Here is a 21,364-nt window from a genome sequence, read left to right on the forward strand (position 1 = left end):
ATGGAATCGGAATGGAACCTTGGGGTACACCATGCGTCATATTTTCAGGATCTGAGTATGCTCCATCAATGAAAGCAGTTTGACTTCGAATAAAAAGATAACTGCTTAACCAATCAATTTCAGTGCTAGTAATACCATAAAAAGGCAGTTTCTGGAGAAGGCAGCCATGGTTTACCGTATCAACTTTTTCTTTTAGATTAAACTTGTCCCTTAAGAACAGGCCTTAACGACTTTATATTGAATGACTCCAAAATTTTCCTCTTTAAACAGTTTTTTGGAGCGCAACTTATAATTTTCCAGCAAAATCAGTGTCCATCATTTGCAACAACATGATTAGCTGGTTCGGACTTTGAAGACATCAATGTTCAGACCATCGTGTTTGCGCATTTCGTACTTTTTCACCGATGTAGTTCACACCGCATGAACAAGTATATTTGTAGATAACGCAAGCTAAGTGCTTTATGTTATCTTTCAACGGAAAGAGAGACTGGATTTTCTTAGTGTTCCAGAGCACAATGAAAATAAAATTCTCATTTGTCCAACGATTTAAGTTATAACTAAACTTTTTTACGTCTTCTTCATTTTGTTGGCAGTAAGGTAAGGTGAAATAATTCTTTGTTCTTAAAAACTCTTCCTTATCTTTGTTGAAATCCCTTATTACCCAGCTTTCTTTAATGTATCCAATTTCTTCTTGAAAATAATCAGAGATTTTATAAGCTCTGTGTAAGGTCACCTAGAATCGAATTACGTTTGTAGCGTTTTGGTACAGCTGATTTCCAGTGTATAGGTAGTTTGTTCTCCTTTCTATTTTCAAAACTTTCGTTTTGAAAACGTTGCCAATGTGAATGATTTCAGTGTCCGGGAAACAAGGGGGGTCTATCTCCATTGTCAGCTTTATGTTTGGGTGATAATTATTAAGAGACTCAAAGAAAGTATCAGGTACATCTTTTTTACGTTTTGCCGTCTACATAGCGTTTGTAGAGAGCTGGTTTTACTGGATTAACCACATCTTATTCAGGTATATATTGGAAAAACAGATATAGGGTAAACCATAGAACAACCATCAATTTGTTTAATTAAACGGTTGTTGGCAGAAAAAGTGCAGTCAGATGAGAGCTTTCGGAGCAGTTTACGAAAAATGCTTTCTTTGCACAACGGTTGTAAGACTTTGTGATAAATCTCTTGACCTATGTAGTCGATAGTATCATCAATAGGTATACTCGTAAACAACAATTCAACGTCATATGACACCAATTCCTCATCTTCTTCAAGTGTAATATTCTTAATGGCATCTGGAAATTTCATACAATCGTCTATATAAAGTTCACAAGTTGATCATGTCCAAGTGACACCTTTTTCTGTATTGAAACTTCGTCTTGCCGCTTAAGTCCTTAGTGAAACTGTTGGTAGTGTTTTAAATCTGTTGATGATGTACGTTTTGCATGGTTGGATGATTTCCTTTCCTATTTTACATTATGGAAATAATCTATTGAAGAACGTGACGGAAACTTTACAAAAATGCAAAATCAAATATGTTTATTTCCTGGCAGACACACAAAGGACTAAAAATTACTGTAAATTCAATCAAAGAAGTTGTTAAATTTCTTTTCGAACATGGTGTACCATATATTCTTTCAGAAAGATTTTGCCAGGATGACTTAAAAAACTATTTTGGTAGAAAACGAGCAATTGGATCTCGTCGTGACAATCCTTTTGTAAGAGATGTTGGTTATAATGATAATATCATCAAAGCTCAATATTCCGTAAGACCTATTGCTGGGAATGTTTAGGGGACAAGCAGTAAATTTAACATCATTGATGACACTCCATTACCGAAAAGAAAGAAGACCCAGTAAACCCAAAAGTTCCGGACATGAACTTAAACTGTCACAACGGCTATTTTTATAGCCACAAATTTAAAAAAACATTTTTTGGTTTCTCTTATTCTGAAAGACTAGAGATTGGCTTTTGTTGATGGTTCACTCCAGAAATGCTAATTTCATTTTTATTATGGAATTAGGCAGATTAAACCAATTTTTATCGCAATTTTTGGCAATGGTAAACCTTAGCAAACCACAGCATCTAATTCTGTGTTAAAATCCACATTATCTTCCAAAAAACCACCATCAATTAACTCAAATAAATAATGAAGATCATCTCCAGCCAAGTAATCCTCTCCTATTTGAGCCGCCATTATTAACTTTCGTGCAGTATCGGAGGGTCGTCTGACACAACTTAAGGATAGGTTGCGCAAACAATGTCGGTGGTCGTTGCCTCTAGACTATCTTTTTTTCTTATGACTGTGCCCAAACATAAAGTTGACAATGGAGATAGACCCCCCTTGTTTCCTGGACACTGAAATCATTCACATTGGCAACGTTTTCAAAACGAAAGTTCATAGAAAGGAGAACAAACTACCTATATACACTGGAAATCAGCTGTACCAAAACGCTACAAGCGTAATTCGATTCTAGGTGACCTTACACAGAGCCTATAAAATCTCTGATTATTTTCAAGAAGAAATTGGATACATTAAAGAAAGCTGGGTATCCTCATGGTTTTGTCTATAGTGTAATAAGAGATTTCAACAAAGATAAGGAAGAGTTTTTAAGAACAAAGAATTATTTCACCTTACCTTACTGCCAACAAAATGAAGAAGACGTAAAAAAGTTTAGTGATAACTTAAATCGTTGGACAAATGAGAATTTCATTTTCATTGTGCTCTGGAACACTAAGAAAATCCAGTCTCTCTTTCCGTTGAAAGATAACATAAAGCACTTAGCTTGCGTTATCTACAAATATACTTGTTCATGCGGACTGTGAACTACATCGGTGAAAAAGTACGAAATGCGCAAACACGATGGTCTGAACATTGATGTCTTCAAAGTCCGAACCAGCTAATCATGTTGTTGCAAATGATGGACACTGATTTTGCTGGAAAATTATAAGTTGCGCTCCAAAAAACTGTTTAAAGAGGAAAATTTTGGAGTCATTCAATATAAAGCGGCGTGACGTAAAAATATGTTTTCTTATTACGACATTAATGTATTCATTATTTACAGTCCTTTGAGAGTTCGGCAATTTTATAATATATATAGTGGTTTTATTGTCCAGCAGTGTTACTTACCTGACGATGTAAGAGTTTTTACTTACGAAAGCTTCGTGTGTTTTTATTGTACCTTTTTGTATGTTCTTGTATATAATAATTTTACTACGGCGAAGAAAACAAAGTTAAAGATTTTACCGGAACAAATCGCCGCCGCTGCTAAGTACGTAAAGTGATTGCTAACAAAGCTACAGAAAGCATAATCAGACATCGGCTTTGTTAAACAAGCACTATATCACAGATTTATACCAACTTTTGCTAAAGTCAAAGAACAATTCGAGAATAACAACGTTGTGTGGAAAGCTGTCAGATTAATTTTGTTATCTAGTTTATGGAATCATGAATATAGACAAAAGATCATTATTACGCAATTGAATAATTTACTCAATGACTTGAATTCGAGGTGTGGTAATTTACTGACAAAACTATAATAGATTCAATGCTTAATTTGGTACGCAGAGATAATATTCAACAACTCGCTGATAAAAACAAGAAAATAGAAATTGGCTGTTTCTGTTTTTTTTTCTGTTAACAGCCAATCATCATCAAATTATTTTGATCTTATGTATCAAGAAAACAGCGCAAATGTGCCGTGCGTGATAATGCAGCGTTTTCGAATTTAAGAATCGAATTGACAAATACTATCCCTATTATTCTAAATATATTCTTAGCATGGCTATGGCCTGAAAATATATAATGCCTTAGTAAAATAAAGGTTGCTATAAGTTGCTATAGCTATTGGAAAATTCTTTTTATATTTAGAACAAACAATCTAGGATATTCTTAACTTTTGGCCCATTTTTCAGAGTACATTCATAAAAAAAAGTGCTTAAAGAAAATATGTTCAGGCTCAAAACACAATAAGAAACTTGTATTTAAGGGAAAGCTTAGTTCTGAAAGTTAAAACGGTTAAAAAATCCATTTTTTACCAGATACTCTAAACAACACACCTGCTTTTCTTTGGCTTTCTCTAGCTAGCGTTCTCTGGATAAAAATCTAATCAGTTTTTTACTTCTATTACTAAACTTTCGCTTCGTCCAAAAGAAAACTGAGACACTTGCATACTTTTCCAATAAATTCTCTTTGAGACGTTACATCGTCATACGTTTTTCTTCTTCATAAAATATATTTCTAACGAATACCAAGTTTTTATACTCGACAACAACAGTTTGTTTTTTTGTAACATTTTGTATTCGAATTATATTCGAATGCGATAGTGGCAACCTCGGTCCCAGAACACAAAAAGGGAAGATAAAGAAAAACAAATTAAACTAACCTAGTGATAGAAAACATTTGCATGCTTTGTTTAATAGATTAATTTTTGGGAAGTGAGTACAAAAGTTATAAAAAAGATACAACCTTCTTCGCTTCGGTTTTCTTTTTTCAGTTGATAAACAACTTGTTTCCGTGAAATTCGGTGCGCACATGGTAAACCGGGGGTAAAATTAAATTATTTTATCCATAACGACCCCGTACGGCTTTTAAAATAAACAATAAATAAACCCGCGTGTGGCAACTTTTTTTAACTTAGTAAATTTTAGCGTAACGCCACGCTTTGGGAGACAATGTATGAGCCATAAGAAAGTGACCCGTGATTTTAGTGCCGTGAACTCAGTCACTTACACAAGCGTATTATAATATAGGATAATTGACTTCGCAAAAGTCACACAGACACGGAAGTTTCGTATTATTATAGAGATTGATAACATCTAACATCCAGATGCAAGTGATTGTACATAATATGGGAAAGTGTAGTTATTGTTCAACAGAATTCCTTTACAGACAAAGTAAATTCAAACATCAGAACACTTGCAAAATAAAGCCAAGTAATGTAGACGGAAAGAAATATCCTTGTAGCACATGCAACCAACTTTTTACCCGCAGATGTACTTTATTTATTTATTTTATTTATTTATTTAAAACATATTTATACAGGGTGGCTACCGTCAATTTAAAAAATAAACTGCTATCAATGGAGGCCCTGTGTATAAGATAAATAAAAATATATTTTTAAAAATGCATAAAAAAATATGTTAGCAATCAGTATATACATTAAAATCAGGTAGAAATGAAAGAATGCGAACAACGCTGTAGCACTAAACTATTATGATGTAAGACAGGATAGTAGGAACTGATAAAAAACTTAAATAGAAGAAATAATTCAGACACCTCTATAGGTGCAGGCCACTAACACGCGCAGACAAGAAAAAGGTCAGAAAAAAGCAAGAACAAAAGTTATATAAGAAAACAAAATGCACATGTAAAATTTAGGAAAATGCTTGCATCAATAATTTCTTAAATTCAATAAAATTTTCGTTTTTTCTAATATTTATATTCAATTCATTATGTAGTTTTGCGCAGGTGTACTGTAATGATCCACGATAATACGTTTTAATCTTGGCAATCTCAAGAGACGTTGGTTATTTCGTGTACAACTGTTAGTTGTAATATCAAAGTGATCCTTGAACCCAACACAAACATTATTATCAAGACATTTACGCACAAACAGACAAAGTCTAATCTTTTTTATGGCAGTTATTGTAAGTAACTTCATATCTCCTGCGTCAATAATGGAGACTGCCCTGCGGTGGAATGATTCGAGTTTCAGTTCGTTCGTGTTGCTCAGTTGTAGCGATGATAATGCATAGTAAAGGAGTAACGGTACGACCATAGATTGATAAACAGTTTTAGCAGCTTGTGATGTCAGCATCGAGCGAATTTTTACAAGTAATTGGAGTCTTCCTGACGCTTTTTTATATGCAATATCGAAATTTTTGTTCATATTTAGCGTACCATTGATCACTATTCCAAGGTATTTATAATTAACGCATGTTGTTAGTGTGCGATCTTGAAACGTGATGTTGAGACCATCCTTGCATTTTGCTACCAATTGCTTGGACCCTAAGAGCATTGCCTCGGTTTTACACTTTTTGAAATTTAATATAAGGTTGTTGTCATTACACCATTTCTCGATGGATGTCATGTCGATTGACAGTTTTCTTTCAATTTCAACTAATGATTTGTCATTGACGTAAATTACCGTGTCATCAGCATCTATATAATAATATGCCAGTTCCGTGTGTCTGTCAGAGCTTCCAATTCCTAAGGTTTTTGCCGCGTTTTTTAAAAAATAAAAAAAGCTAGCCATATTTGTTTACATTTTTTTGCATAATGAATGTGTCCCCTGGTGCGTAACTCTATTGTTATTTGTCCTAAAATTCAAAATGCTACATAAAGCTGTTAGCTAGCTACTAAACAAATGTGCTAGCGAAATAGAAAATTTTGGTTTGTTAACTAACTGCAAATGTCATAATTTTCACATTGCTTTTGTTTTCCTTTATATGTGTTTTACTAAGCATAAATAGCTAATAATAGACGTAGCTAAGTCTCCCCAGCTTAAATATATTTAATTGGGTGTCCTAGCTACTGAGCTAGCTAATGTTAGCTTCAAGGCTCCATCCCATAGTTAGCTCTAACCTATGAGTTATGTTGCTATTCCTCTTTTTTTAGGTATTTATAGCTACCTCTTCTCTTCTCTTCTTTTTTGAACACGAGTTATGATGTAACAAGCTAGCTACAAAATCTTTCTTGAACTTTTAGGATAGTGTGACTCTTTTTTCACATTACCTACAAACTATACAAGGGGATCACATGCAATATGACAAGTGGAACAAATTTTTTCAGAATTTAAAGTGTGTGTGTTAAGTTACTTTTTATTGTTTTGTTTCTGACATCCCGTAAACTTTTGTCAGCCTTCGTGTAAAATGCTAAGGGGTTATTGACATTAGATTGGAAATTTACGTGGGTTTATGACTTTGGGTTAAAAAAATTTATGGGAGGATAGTATGATTGTCCGTTAATATTGTTTGTTTTGGAAAGTGCTGTTATTTGAAATAGACCACATGCAATATACTAAAAGCACCAATTTTTGTAGAATTACACTTTATTGTAAGCTGTTGGGTGGTATTCAACAAAATAAATGATTTTTCGAGATTTAAATTTGATGTTTTCCAAACTATGGCTTTTTGATATTGTTGTATAAGCATTTAGGGAAAAGACAATGTTTAAAATGTGTAAAGAGCTTACTTTCATAGATATGTGCCTTTTCTCGCAAGCCTTTCTTTTTGACTCTTCAAATTAAAATATTAAAGATTTTCAACATAATCACATAAGATGCTGTGACTGTCGGTATTATAACTGTAAGTGTTGTTACTGTCGGTTTTGTGAGTGTCGTTCTTGTAAATTTATATCAACTAGATTTTACACCTTGCAAGCTGTTTTTCTTTACATTTTGTGTGAGTTTTGTGTGTGGGATTTAATGCGATTTGACATTTTGTGTAAGATTTTAAGAACATTTTGGTCAAATTAGAAATTACACCTTGCACACATACTTTTTGACATTTTTAGATTTATTTTTTTTGGTAAAGGGCAGTGTGTAATATACTAAATTTGCTGACATCAATAAAATTATATGACATATCTTTCCCATTGTCCATCCTTCTGCCTAAGTGGATTTTTTCACGGGCCTTATCAACTAGTCTCTTATAATAATACAGAGACTGTCTGTGTGTCTGTCTGTAACAGGCAAAGTGGATGTGTTCATTTTCCTTCGATGTTGCTGAAAAATGCATGTCTAATATGTTAAATTTTCTGACGTTACGGCGCGACGTCAATAACACTACTTTAACATCAATATCTTATATTAAATTAATGAAGCCATTACAGTGCACTTAAAGCTTTGAGGGCGAATAACTTGGAAACTAGGTGATGTTGTCTATCTTTTTTCACCGCGTGGGTAACTAGGGACCACCTGAGACCAATTTGGGTAAGTTTCCCAAACCTGGGTCCCCTAACCGTTTCGGAATGAACGGGTTGATGACATGAGTTGTCACAATAATGCGCTTGAACTGACAATAATGACTGAAATAACAAAAAAAAAATCATTGGTTTTAAATACGATAAAATATAGGCTTTATTGGTAGAATATTATAAAAGTTGTTCATCTAAGTCAATTTTTGATCTTTTTTTGTTATGTGACACTCTTTTTGGCCTGGCTTTCCTAAACTTCAAAATAAAAGTATATAAAAAAGTCAAATATATTTCCTATCGAATATTCATGAAATAATAAAATGGAACAACCTTTTCGTGCTGTCGACTCTGGAGCTTAAAAGGTATAGGCATTTGAAGCTTAGCGCTTACTCAATCTATTGTTCTTTTTGGTCTTTAACAAAAGGGACCTGCAAGTCGCACACCCAAAAAATCTTTTAACGTATATAAACGTTGCGCCCTGTTAAAATGACTGAATTATGGAACTCAGGAAGTGTAGCTAATTCCAAAAAAAAAACACCAATTCCATTACATTAGCTTAAAAGCACACCATAACAACTTTCAAGCCAAAAATCCTTTCTGTACTCAAGTTATTGTTTTCTCGACTTTTACGAAATATGCCCAACTGGAATTTTTGTCTGTTGTTTAAATGTTATGTTAACCTCTTGACTTATATATGAGAAAACATATTTTATAGAAAAGACAACCAAACCGAAAGGGTGCAAATAGTTATCCTGTAGGGCTATATCCCATATTAATGCCTGTAGTAAATAACCTTTTGTGGGAAAGAATTATTAAATCATGCCTTGAGAATCAATTTTGGCTCTATTTTATTGACAAAGACATCCGGTTCAAACTTCTTTAAAATACTCCACGACATCAGTAAATATGAAAGTCATTTCTAGAAAACTAGATTCTGGACAGGTTGAATAGCTGATTTTCTTAACTTTAAAGGGAGAGAGCTTTTGTGGCAAATAAGTAATTTAATTTTTGGTCAAAATAAATATTTTTTTCGTAATGCACTAATGTGAGTTTTTGTCACAGTGGATAAGCTTTTAATACACGTTTTTTTTAAAAAAAAACAAGTCCGTTTATAAGATTATAAGAAATAGAGATTAAAGCATCCAAGAAACTTTTAGTACTGGATTTTTTAGGCTTCAAAAAATTAAGAAACTAATAAAAGTAATTTCCCAGAAAATATCTTTTTATAACTACTTTTTGCACATCCGCTTGTGTGATTGCATTACGTATAGAGACAAGTTGATGTCAATTTCATTCGATATATGTATAAGTTTAAGAACCAATTAGGAAACTAGAACCTTCCACTGGTTTCTTTAAAAGAAACTCCTCACTAGTATTTAAGAGTTATTCTCTAATACACTTAACAGTAAAACGCCGAAGAGTACTCTAAATAAGCAATATTCATAAATATGTGTAAGTCACACTTATTGTATTTAAGAATTGCAACTTTCTAGGCAATATGGAGAAGTAGCATTCCAAAGAAACTAAGGAGGCTGAAAATTTATTTTGTTGATTCTCTTGTTTGTCCACTCTTTTTTAAAAAAGCTTGTGTGGGAAGTGTGAGAAAACTACTAGTCTTAAATGAAGTTTAACCATTCTTCATTTATTTCCTTAATTTAAGCTTTCTAAAGGATTGGAGGATCGTACTTATGGTTCACAACTGAATTTGTCTGCTTTAAAATGTTGTAGCAGCCTTGTTGTATATCTGATATTTAAGCTTGTCTTTCATTGTTTATTTAATTTTATTTTTAAGTTGCAAGTGAAACCACTCTTAACACCTGATGGCGAAAAAGTGGTTTACCTTGACGTGGACGAGAATGGTATCGAAATAAATGTTCCATCCAAGTGGTAAGTAACTGATGATTTTAGTACTATCTGATTGTGAGAAATTTAGTTGCATTACGCACATACTCAAACAGATTGTTATGTTTCGTCAAGACTCCACAGACCTAACTTTTATGTTTTCAGTACTGTCACAAAAAACGATGACATCAGTGGCGTTATTAATTTTGAAAGTTGTTGGAATATAGTTTTTCAAAATTTTTAACTGGCCTAAAATTAATAAAATCTCAGCCTCATTATAAACTATTTGTTCTCTGATTTTAGGCAGGCATAGATGCCAAGAAAAGTATCGGGAAATCTCAGAATTTATTATTTCTATTAGATTGTTTAATTTCTATTTTAGGGCTATTGTTGAAGACTCGATTTTTTTTAAATCTCTCTGTCGTGACAAGGTGACACAAACCGTAGCTACGGTTGACGTTTCGTATCATGCTGTAATTGATGTTGCAGACTATCTTGTTAAAAGGATGGAACCAATACCTGTTGCGCGGGTAAACCAGTGTGTATTGCGCCAGTCTCCATCTAACCAAGTGAAAAAAGAACAGGGTCGAGAGAGATCAAAAAGCATCAAGATTAAGTTGACGAAGGCAACAACGAAGTTTTTTCAGAGAAGATCCATCTTGAAAACTGATGCAGAAGGAGACATCATTGCAAATGAGTATACAAAAGAACCTGAAGATGATTTAAGTTTGGACCAAAAAGGTATTATGATTGCGTTTCTCTGTTTGTCTGCAAGGTGTGACATAGCCGATCTAGGTAGAAGAGTCACTTTTAGACTTTTTAACAACAAAATAATTTTTAGTCGTTAGCTTGTGCAAATCCATAAAAATTTGCCCGTCACTATTTGGAGCTACTGTCATTCAAAGCTGTTTGAAGTCACAATATCACAAAGGAAGTTTCAGCCAGCCAGATGAGCGCAACTCAACAAATTCCAAAACTAGTCGTTAGCCTGTCATAAATTTACGGGACTTCGCCCGTAGTACACGTTTTCCGTATCGGTTTTAATTAAATTTTGTTAGTAAATATATAGGGGTTATATATATATATTAGCCTATGCACAAAATTTTATCGCAAATTGATGTGCTGATCCCAAGTTATTGAGTCATCAGCAAAAATTTAAGACGCCTGGGACGAGCAAACAAGTGTCTTTTTGACATATTTTTTTGCAAGTTTGATGCAATCTCTTACCAGGTTTTTAAAATTGCTGATATTAGAAAGTTATCAAAATTTGCTACACCCACGCATCATAATTTCTGCAACATAATTTAATCCAAATATTTTACTTGCGAATATCTCGAGAACGAAAAGAGCTTCTTAAACAAAAAGTCCATCGTTATTTTTTACATGGGCTTCCCTTTAACTTGAACAAAAAGTATCTCTAATTATTTCGTCCAAAATTTATAGAAATCGGTTTGTGATAACAGAAGTGGGAATAATCAAGTTGATTGCATTTTTTAATTTAATGAATTAAAAGGATCCTTCTTTTGCATGACAGGTAGTCCGTACAACACATCAAGTGATTCCCAAGATGAAAGCCAACCAGTACCTCCTCCCCGACACAAACGCAAGGCGAAAAAATCGAAAAAAGTAAAACCCGATTCTCAGCAAAAGGAGAAGGAAAAAGTAAATCAAGAGAAAAAAAAGGAAGATTTGGCATGGTTCTCATCTTCTCCGAAGTTCGGCCTTCCACCACTACCAACATTATCAGGTTTGCCTGTCTGTCTGTTTATAACTGGCTGTCTATCTGTAACTGGCTGATATATACTGCTATGTTATATTGCGAATTTGAATTAATTTTAAGGATCAAAGGACCAGTCCCCTTCAGTGGCATCCTTTGAAGAACTGCAAGGAGTCATCGACTTTTTGTCTGGATCGAGCTCAAGCAGTCTTGCGATCAACGAGAAATCGGACAAAAATCGCAGCAAAACACACAAGCGAAACAACAGCATGACGAATCTGACGAGTGACACAAATAATGCAAAAGTGATGGCGGATGGAAAGCAGAAACTGTGTCACAAGAAATCAGCAAGTTTTTCAGGCAATACTGCAGACATGACGGTTAAAGATGGCAAAGAATCATCCCTGGAGAAACTAAAAGCATCGTCAAATCAGAAGAAGGAAGAAGAAAAAGGATTCAAGAGCGAGAACAGCACTGTTGGTGAAAATAATTCTTCAGAAAAAATTTTTTATGCTGATAAAAGTGAATCGTCCGACGCTGGTTTTAGTCTAAACGTTGAACGAACGCCCGGCGATGGAATCGATAACAGAGTTGTATTAAAATTAGCATTTAACTCGACTGTTAATGTTAACACTAATAAAGGTAATGAAGATAAAAAACTGATGCCTGTTGATGATATAAATTCGTTGAACAAGAATAAAGAAAATAGCATTAGTGCGAAGACTGAAGCGGAAGACAACGAGAGTAACAACACGGTCGAGATAGACACAAAATTGAACGATGAAAAGCGAAGCAAGCTGAAATCACAGTTGTGTGTCAGCATTGTTGATGTAAAAAGTGAATCTGCGAAAGATCATACTCCAGTACTTGTGACCGAGCTTGCGAAATCGAAACCGGATATTCTTCATACAGCTGGTGCAGATAAAATCTTCAATATATCCTTGTCATCCATGAGTCTGCCAAATACAGAAAATGAGCCCAATCCAAGTTTGTGCTCAAACATAATGCCAGGTGCAAGTATGCCATCGACATTAGGTGTCATGCCATTGCAACGTAGTGAAGCAGATGTTGTGTTCCCTGATCCCACTCACAAACTCAATACCGCTATACCCTCACCAGGGTCAACTGTTATACCAAAAAGTGGCGCTGTAGGCGCATTCCAAACAAGAGAGCAGCTACTACAGCCAAAACAGCACACTTTGTACGAGCCTTTTAATTCCAGACTTTCTTGGCCGGTTGGTTTAGGTAATAAACTGGGTAGTTTATGGTCTGATGCAACTTTGGAAAATGAAGGAGTAAGTTTTTTACCCTATACTAATTAATTGCTTTATCAAACTTAAATTATTTAGTATTTAATTAAAAACTTTTTGGTAAAGGTCAAACATTTTTTGAAGTTATCCGATTGTCAGGTTTGTACCCGTCCAATTAAAAACAACCTCTTTAAAAAAAAGCGTATGTTCTTGTAGCGGACGTAAGAAAGCTTTGGAAAAGAAATTCTCTGCTACAAAATAGTTTTTTTTTGTAAAGTACACCTACCCCTCTTCTAAATAAGCGCCCCTAGGATAAACACCTAAAAGTTTGGTTATTTTTTTTGAAAACGGCTATTTCAGCCTTACGGCGTCTGGAATTCGTTTATGTAATGATTTGTTTGTTCAAGATGGTGATTGTGAGAGAAGAAACGCAACATGACAGCAAACAAAATGAAACCCAGTTTACGTTAGATAAGCAACAGGATTTTCAGAAGTTGTTGGAAGGATCCAAATTTTTCACTGCATATAGAAACGGGAACGAGAATTGGAAGGATAGGTTAGTGGTACACGTCTTTTGTATAAAAAATCCGAGACTGAGATTATAGTACTTTCAACTGCTAACTCGCAAAATGTTAAGAAACTTGAAACAGTAAGTTATAGATTGACATGTAAAAACAGGGGTGTGACTCCATTAATTTTCAGAAAATCTCCTTTAAAGTTAAGAAACATCCGAGATGAACTCGAAAGTATGTTTTTGATATAAAAGAGGACGTATATAATGTACTAAACTATGAATTTTAATTGAATTTTAAAATCAAACAATGTTGATTTTATAAGTATTTCAAAAAGTAATCATGTATCATTCCTTGGAGGCCAAGATCATTCTAAAAACAGGTCTTTGCGACCATGTGTATTAGAAGACTTGAAATACTCGTAACCAGTTCCAACTTGTCTCTTTTACTAGCTTCACTTCGCCTTCTTTTTGCCTAGGTCATATATTTCGGACCACCGAAACTCTTATGATGACACACAATTATACCCAAGTCCTTACGAGGTAGGCGCTTTTCTTTATTAGGTGTGGGATAAACAAGATGCAGGCGCTGCATAAACTATTTCGCTATTAACAAGTTGTATAATTACGAAACAATGACAACCAAGGATGACTTTGCGCGTGGTTTTAAACCCGTCTTGTGAATGCCAAATTCGTTCCCAGTGTTTGGGATTTTGGGACATCGTCAGTTAGTCGCGAGTTAAAAAACAACACCATTCTTGGTGGCGAGATAGTAAAAAGGTGTTGCAAACAAGAAGCAAAAATTTTTGTATTTGACTTTATCGCCCAAACTTTGTGTCTTCAAAATTTCGTCACTTAGGGTGGATGGGTATTAAGGCCGGTTTCCATACAGCTACATTTTGCGCCCAGTCGTAAAATGCGCTGCGACTTTTATCACATATACCGAACCATTTCCATTTAGCGATTTTTGCTCACGTGTTTTTTGCAAAACATGGCTGATGTAAACAGACGATATTTGTTGCTGCAAAATTTGGAGTAGTCCTAGCAATATTTTTATGGCGTAGAAATAAACAACGTTGTAAAATACCTAAGAAAAACATGTGGATGAGACGACTTTCCATAGAAAGAAGAATCAAAGAACTATACAACGTTTTGCTTATGGATTTAATGTCGTCAGATCACGAGTAGTCTTTTTAAGTTTGTTTACAATGTTGTTTCTTTGTGCCTCCACAGACTCATTAATGTTATTTTGTTTTTCATCTACTTCACTTGATTGATATATATTCTGATTCTCTACATTCATTTCGCTTTGACAAAAATTTAACACAGAAACGAGATGTTGCTAGCCATATTGAAATGATCTAATTAAAAATTCTTTCGTAATTCATGTAGATTGCTACTTTTTGATTGGCTGTTAAGCTGAAGCGCAAAATGTAGCTCGCAAAAAGTAGAGCAGTTCATCTTTTTTAAAATCGCCCCAGTGCATGCAAAAGCGCGAGGTCAGCGGCTTTATTCTGATAATGCGCATGCGTAGATCAAAAGTCACGGCGCTTTTTACGACTGGGCGCAAAATGCAGTTGTATGGAAACCGGCCTTTATGGGTTATTTTCAAATTTTTCTAAATTAGAAAACCTAGGAGGATGGAGGAAAAACCTTTTGGTTAGATAATGGCACCAAGGCTGGAAGACAGTTTTAGGACATTTAGTATATCTTTTTATTCCATACCCATCAACTGATTTTGGTTTGATCTACCAGAATAATAATAAAAAATGCACAAAATTTGTGAAACTTAATTCTCACAAGAGTTTATTCACTTAAAGTAGCTTAAAGATTTGTTTTGTGGCAATTCTGTAAAATCGTTCTTTAAAATATTTATACTGGTCCAAATTATTTTTCAACCGATGTATTAATTCGGCTTAAGGATACTGTAATGGTTTAAATATATTTTTTTACAAAAAAAATTTAATGAGTTGTCTGTAGTTCGCTTAACACCTTCTGCACATCTTTAAATAGGCTATTGTTGTAAAGGTCAGGTTGCGAAAAACTCTTTTACGAGGAATTTTAGATTACGTGGATTTATGGCTACCTGGAAAAAAATTTAAATTTCATATTTATATTATCCTATAGACAATTTAATTTGCTTTTTTATTCAATAAATAATTTTGAAGAAAAAAACAATTTTTGAGTAATAATGAATATACTGAATATGTGTCTATACCCTTACAGTATCCTTAATTTTCGTCTCTTCGAAATTCATTTACTCAGAGCGAACAAAGCTTGCCTCGATAAGGTAATATTTAGATGATTGTTTTATTTGACTTTAAAGTGGAAAATAGAAAGTTGACAATCTTTACAAGCTTTTTAGTTGTCGAGAGAGACATATTTCGGGGCAAACAGTTATCAGGAAAACTCAGTAGTAACTAGTATTCTTTTTGTCTGGGGCAGGCCATAGTATTTATGAAAGTTCTTGTGAATTGTTGTTCTTATTTATAGCAACCTTCACCAGACCCCTGGCCGATTCATTCCCAATCAAGAAATTACACGCCTCCCCCCCCTAACAACAACCACAACATATCAACACGCAACATGGAGAATCTTCAACTACCAGCTAACCCGGCTGGACCATATATGCGTCAAAACCGCGAACAGTTACTCGCTAAACAACAAATCCTTGAGCAATACGCTCGCCAACAAAAGCAACTCCAGCTACAAAAACAAGCCATGTCTCATCAGAGCCTGGCTAATCAACTTGGTGATAACAGTGCATTTAACAACTATCGATTAACCAATAATAGCCGGTTTAATGTAGACAGAGTAGCTTCGGTACCACCTGGTATGAATCACCTTATTAACAACGCCATTTCAAGCAGATATGATGTTTTACCTGACCGTCTTTCTCTTCACCGCCCTTTGAATAGCCAGCGCAGCGTACCGTCTCAATTTGGTAATGGAATCTCTGGTGTACAGTATCGCTCCGTCAGTGATATTCGTTTGGACAGCGCTGGAATGTTGCAGGAACGAATTCCGTTTTCACAAATGAGCGAACGCAATTTATTTCTGGACCAGTTCAATCAAAACTCAGATCTATTCACACCTCAATATTAAATTAATTAAGATGGGACGTGCTGACGCTTGCTTGCAGTAATAATTTAATATGAAACTTTGCCGACTGTTCCTCTCTGTTTAACGTAAAGTTAAACAACTTTATAAATTGTACTCTATTATATCTACATTCGAATTATTTTCTATTGCATGATCTTGAGTGAACAAAAGATGTGATGCAGAGAAGAAGTGCTTATTTTTTTAAACATGCAGTCAAACAAAACAAGTAATATTTTCTCCTGTGAACCTGTCTTAAATTTGTGTTAACGAGGGGGTACATAGAGTTTCAGAACTATTTACTTCAAATCTTTCAGGGAAATAAAATTTGTAAAAACTGATGTTAGGAGAAACCATCGTAGATGATTTTAAAGGCAATCGTAGTGTTGTATTTCAGGAATAAGGAAGCGATAAAAAATGTGTTGTTTTAGAAACACATTTTTATATATAATATATAGTTTTCATGAGTACTATTATTTGGACTAAAGTTTATACGACATGTGAGTAAACGCGACGTGTAAATAAACCTTTGAAATTTTCTGAAGAGAAGATAAATGTTTGGGTTCAGCGGGACAGCTGTGTTATTAAAGGATTTGCAGATCATTCTTTCTTCTTTTATTATGTTTCTCATCCGCGAGAACAAGAGAGTAATTCTCAAAAATTCATTTCTGTGAGAACCAGCTGGTCTGGCCTTACTACAAAGAACTGATTTGATTCTTGGGCGGTTAGATTATAGAGATACTTATAAGATTAGGATTATTGTAGTTATTTTTTATATGACGTCATTGACTTATTAGGCTAAATGTTTAATATTGGCTGCAATCTATTATTGATGTCGGTTAATGGACAATTTGGAGGAGATCATGTCCGGCCTCGTTTGTGTTACAGTACTTTTCTGTTGTCAAAAGAATTAAAAATAAATACTATTTGGTTAGCTTTGACATTTCTCTCCTTCGCATTTTCTGAAGAAATATTTCTTTGTAAGAGTTTCATAGTAGTGAATTCAAATAGCATTAATCTTGTTCGTAGAGGAGAAGTTGTAATTACTTGATTTAAAAACACCACGTAAAGAAGCTGTTGGTGAATGTATTTCCTGAGATCAAAGTTGTGAAATGTAAATATATTTTTGTCTCGTTTTTTTTGTTTTTTTGCTCATACATGTGCATAAGACTATTACAGAGAACGTATTTAATTTTTTCGAACATGTAGATATATAGAGATCTCTTTATCGTATTTAATGGACGAATAGTCACTTTTTGGCATAAAAATATGTTGTTGATGTTTTGTTCATTCAGGGGTACCTGGTGGCCAATCGCTGTCAACGTAAAAAAATTATTTTGTCATGTTAAAAGCAGGAAATAACAAGAAGCCCTGGGGGCTCTAAGAATTTCCGCGCGCTACCAAAATATTTGATGAAAACCTGCTAATTCGTTGTGTTATTGTGCCAAACATTCGAAGGGGTTTGGTGCATGAACCTCTGAAGATAAAGCACACCAGTGACATTATATCTTACAACAAACGCAAACAAAACGAAACGTGTCATAATAAACTCACATTTTAAAAGAAATTGCTAACAAAAAATACAGCCTATCATTCATGGTTGAAAGTCTTGCGATTGAAACGTTTATGGTCTTAAACGGCATTAGTTGACAAAAAATCAAAATTTTGATGTGACCATCATTTTCAGCATACTTTTTTTATTAACTGTGTCAATTTTGTCGAAAATAAAGCAGTTTTAATTTTTGGATAAATTTTTGCCTGAAATGACATTTAGGTAAGAAGAAATCAAACTTTTGTACCATCATCATTTTCAGCATACTTTATTTGTTAACTGTGCCAGATTTAGCCGAAAATGAAGTGATTTCGATTTTTGGACTAATTTTGGCCTAAAATGGCATTTAGGTGACAAAAATCAAAATTTTGATGTCACCATTATGTTCAGCATACTTTATTTGTTAAGTGTTCCAAATTTTGTTGAAAATAAAGTAGTTCTAATTTTTGGACCAATTTTGGCCTAAAATGACATTTAGGTAACAAAAAATCAAAATTTTCATGTCACCATCATGTTCAGCATACTTTAATTGTTTACTGTGCCAAATTTTGTTAAAAATAAAGTAGTTTTAATTTTTGGACCAATTTTGGCCTGAAATGACATTTAGGTAAGAAGAAATCAAAATTTTGATGTCACCGTCATGTTCAGCATACTTTATTTGTTGAGTGTTCCAAATTTTGTTGAAAATAAAGTAGTTCTAATTTTTGGACCAATTTTGGCCTAAAATGACATTTAGGTGACAAAAATCAAAATTATTATGTCACCATTATGTTCAGCATACTTTTTTGTAAACTGTGCCAAATTTTGTCGAAAACAAATACAAATTTTGGCCTGAAGCGTCAATACTAGACTTCCCAGTAGTTAAGGAGCTTGGGTACGAAGTTTACATCTGTGACGGACCAACGTGAAATCCCAGGGTCGATTTTTTCTCAAAAAATGCTCCGAAATAAAAAAACGACGGTTTTAAAGAATTTCCTACGCCTTTGGGCGCGGAAATTCAACAATTAAATGAAAAAATAAAATAATAAAAAAATATTCATGAAATAAAAAATATTAATTGAAAAAAGAGAAAAAAGAAACAACGTGGCCTGGCGCTATCACTATTAAAGCAAGTGATTTCGGCGTTACGTTGTCTGATATGCATTTTTTTTCTTTATTCTGTATTTTTGTCGTGTTTACAGAAATAAAATAACAATAAAAAAAGATTCCTGCAAAAAACATTTTTTTGTGTTAGATTTCAATACCTTCACTTTACTGTCATTCACACTTCATTGTAATGTGAAATTTCTAAAATTACTTTGAGTAGAATAGGGATGGGTTCAATACAGGATTTTAATTTTAAACGCAAAATCCTCGCTTCCGAGTATCTGCGCAGCTACCCCTCAAAAACCCTGCGACGTCACAGATATATCATACATCAAATAAGTAAAAAACGCTGACCATGTTGGCATTTCGGAAAAGTGGGACTCGAGACGTGGGACGCAATGCGGCAAAATTTAGATGATACAAAATACTGACCCACGCTATAATAAAAAAGATCATAAAGTGAGCATTTTTTATATTTTTTGTTCTATAAAAAAGTATTCCTACTGTGAGTGTGGGTGTTGTGAAAAGGCGATTTAAAAACACCTAACATTTACAAGATTATATACACATAGTAGATCTTTAAAAATGCCTAAGAAGTAAGATATTTTATTAAAAAAAAAGATGAAAGAGATGAATATGCTATTAGCACCGTTATGTCACGAGCCAGGGCACCAGCTATGTCTCCCCAGGGTATTTTTCACATACACGTGTCTCTATTATTTAGGTGTTGAAACAATCAAATGACTTTTTTGAGCTATGAATCTAGGTGTGTTAAGTTTCCAAGTTAGTTGTAGCAGATTACAGAGATTGTTTTAGAGTTATTAATAGCGAACATTTAAATTAAAGAAAAAATGAACATGTCACGGTAAGTGTTTTACATATCATTTTTTTATTAGAACCATTTTACAACAACAATGAGGCTGAAATTTTATGAAAAAAATAAGAACAGAATAAGAACAATGGCAAGGCATTCTCGTCCCCAGAGCTCTTTGAGATAAACTCGAAAGTTTATCTCAAAGATAAACCTTATATATTCTTAATAATTTTCTTAGCATGGCTACACATGAAAACATATAATCAGCCTTGATATAATAAAATTGCTATAATTTTGTAGAGTATATTTTACTACAACGGACACATGATCCGTTTTTGTTATAAATGTTAAAAATGTAAAAAGCGTGTAAGTTTTATAAGAATTTACTTATAAGAATATATTTTATAGTCTCAACTTTTTGTTCTAAATAAGAAATTTTTATGATGCACACATTTTCATTAGAAGTTCAATTTTTTAATGCATATATTTAAACTGAACTTCTTTATTTGTGTTCTTAAGATGATCTTGAAACGGTGTATTGTTCTTATTTTGTTCCTATTTTTCAACCATTCGCAGCCTCGTTTTCCTTTAAAAAAATGACATTTTTTTTCATTTTCCACTTTTAGTTCTTTCGTCGTGAATGCGATCAAAGAGGACGACGTTAAGGTACACGCGATAAAAGGGGATGGACATTGCTGTTGTATGCCATAGAATTTGCGATGCAGATGAAAGGCATGCTCGCCATTCCATCCATACAAGGAATAATTGATATGATCCGATTGAAAAATATCGATTTCTACGCTGAATTCATCGGAGATATCGACATACTACATCAGTTTGATGAATTTGCGCACCAAAAACGATACGATAGTGATATTGTGGACATGGTTCTACATGCTGCAAGTAACTGCTTACGTTTAGCAATCAATGTTTACGTAAAGTACGGCGAGGAATATGTTCTACTAAACTTAAATAAAATAGTGCCAAGGAGAACGCAGTCAAATGAGACCATCAACATTTTGAAATCTAGAGATCACTATGATTTTTTAGAATTTGGTAAATTCTTTGAATATTTTCTGCAACCTAGATTCTAGATCTTTTTTCAAACAGAAAATCAAAAATGAAACACGAACGTAAAATTTTAAAAACCTGGGAATGAGGTTGTATATTATGCTTTATTGCTTTTTATTTTATGGTTGTTGCAGTTACATTAAACCAAGCAATTGAAAGTGATGAGGCAGGTGAGTATTTGTACAAAGTTGCAACAGCAAAAAAGCAAAAATAAATATCCTAGCAGATTTTAACAAGGAAGCTAATCCGGGACGGAAGAAATCAAAATCCACTCAAAGAAGAAGGGTCCTGCTAATTTGAAATCAACGCCAATCCGTACGTCAATCCAGTGCAAGTAAATTCAACTACTAATGGTGGCGCATCAACAACAACAACTACTACAACTGCAACTTCAGCAACTACCACATCTACTCCTACAGCAGCGAAAATATCTGCGAGTACAAATACACCTACAACTACAGGTATCACAAAGAATTTAGTAAATCAGCCTTCTCAACCTGCTCCTGC

The 21,364-nt window shown here is 33.9% G+C and overlaps 1 protein-coding gene across 2 annotated transcripts in view; it reads left to right on the plus strand.

Moving 5' to 3' along the window:
- Positions 1 to 17,457, plus strand: part of LOC130613861 (uncharacterized) — a 30,675-nt gene extending 13,218 nt beyond the window's left edge. For both annotated transcript variants that reach the window (XM_057435219.1, XM_057435220.1), the window contains 7 exons: positions 9,708 to 9,802; positions 10,140 to 10,498; positions 11,292 to 11,504; positions 11,598 to 12,769; positions 13,132 to 13,280; positions 13,715 to 13,778; positions 15,729 to 17,457. In XM_057435219.1, the coding sequence (XP_057291202.1) occupies positions 9,708 to 9,802; positions 10,140 to 10,498; positions 11,292 to 11,504; positions 11,598 to 12,769; positions 13,132 to 13,280; positions 13,715 to 13,778; positions 15,729 to 16,340 (2,664 nt within the window). In that variant the 3' untranslated portion in view covers positions 16,341 to 17,457. The remainder of the gene's footprint in view (positions 1 to 9,707; positions 9,803 to 10,139; positions 10,499 to 11,291; positions 11,505 to 11,597; positions 12,770 to 13,131; positions 13,281 to 13,714; positions 13,779 to 15,728) is intronic.
- The last annotated feature ends 3,907 nt before the right edge of the window (positions 17,458 to 21,364 follow it).

This window comes from Hydractinia symbiolongicarpus, chromosome 11 (genome assembly GCF_029227915.1).
Source record: "Hydractinia symbiolongicarpus strain clone_291-10 chromosome 11, HSymV2.1, whole genome shotgun sequence".
NCBI lineage: Eukaryota > Metazoa > Cnidaria > Hydrozoa > Anthoathecata > Hydractiniidae > Hydractinia > Hydractinia symbiolongicarpus.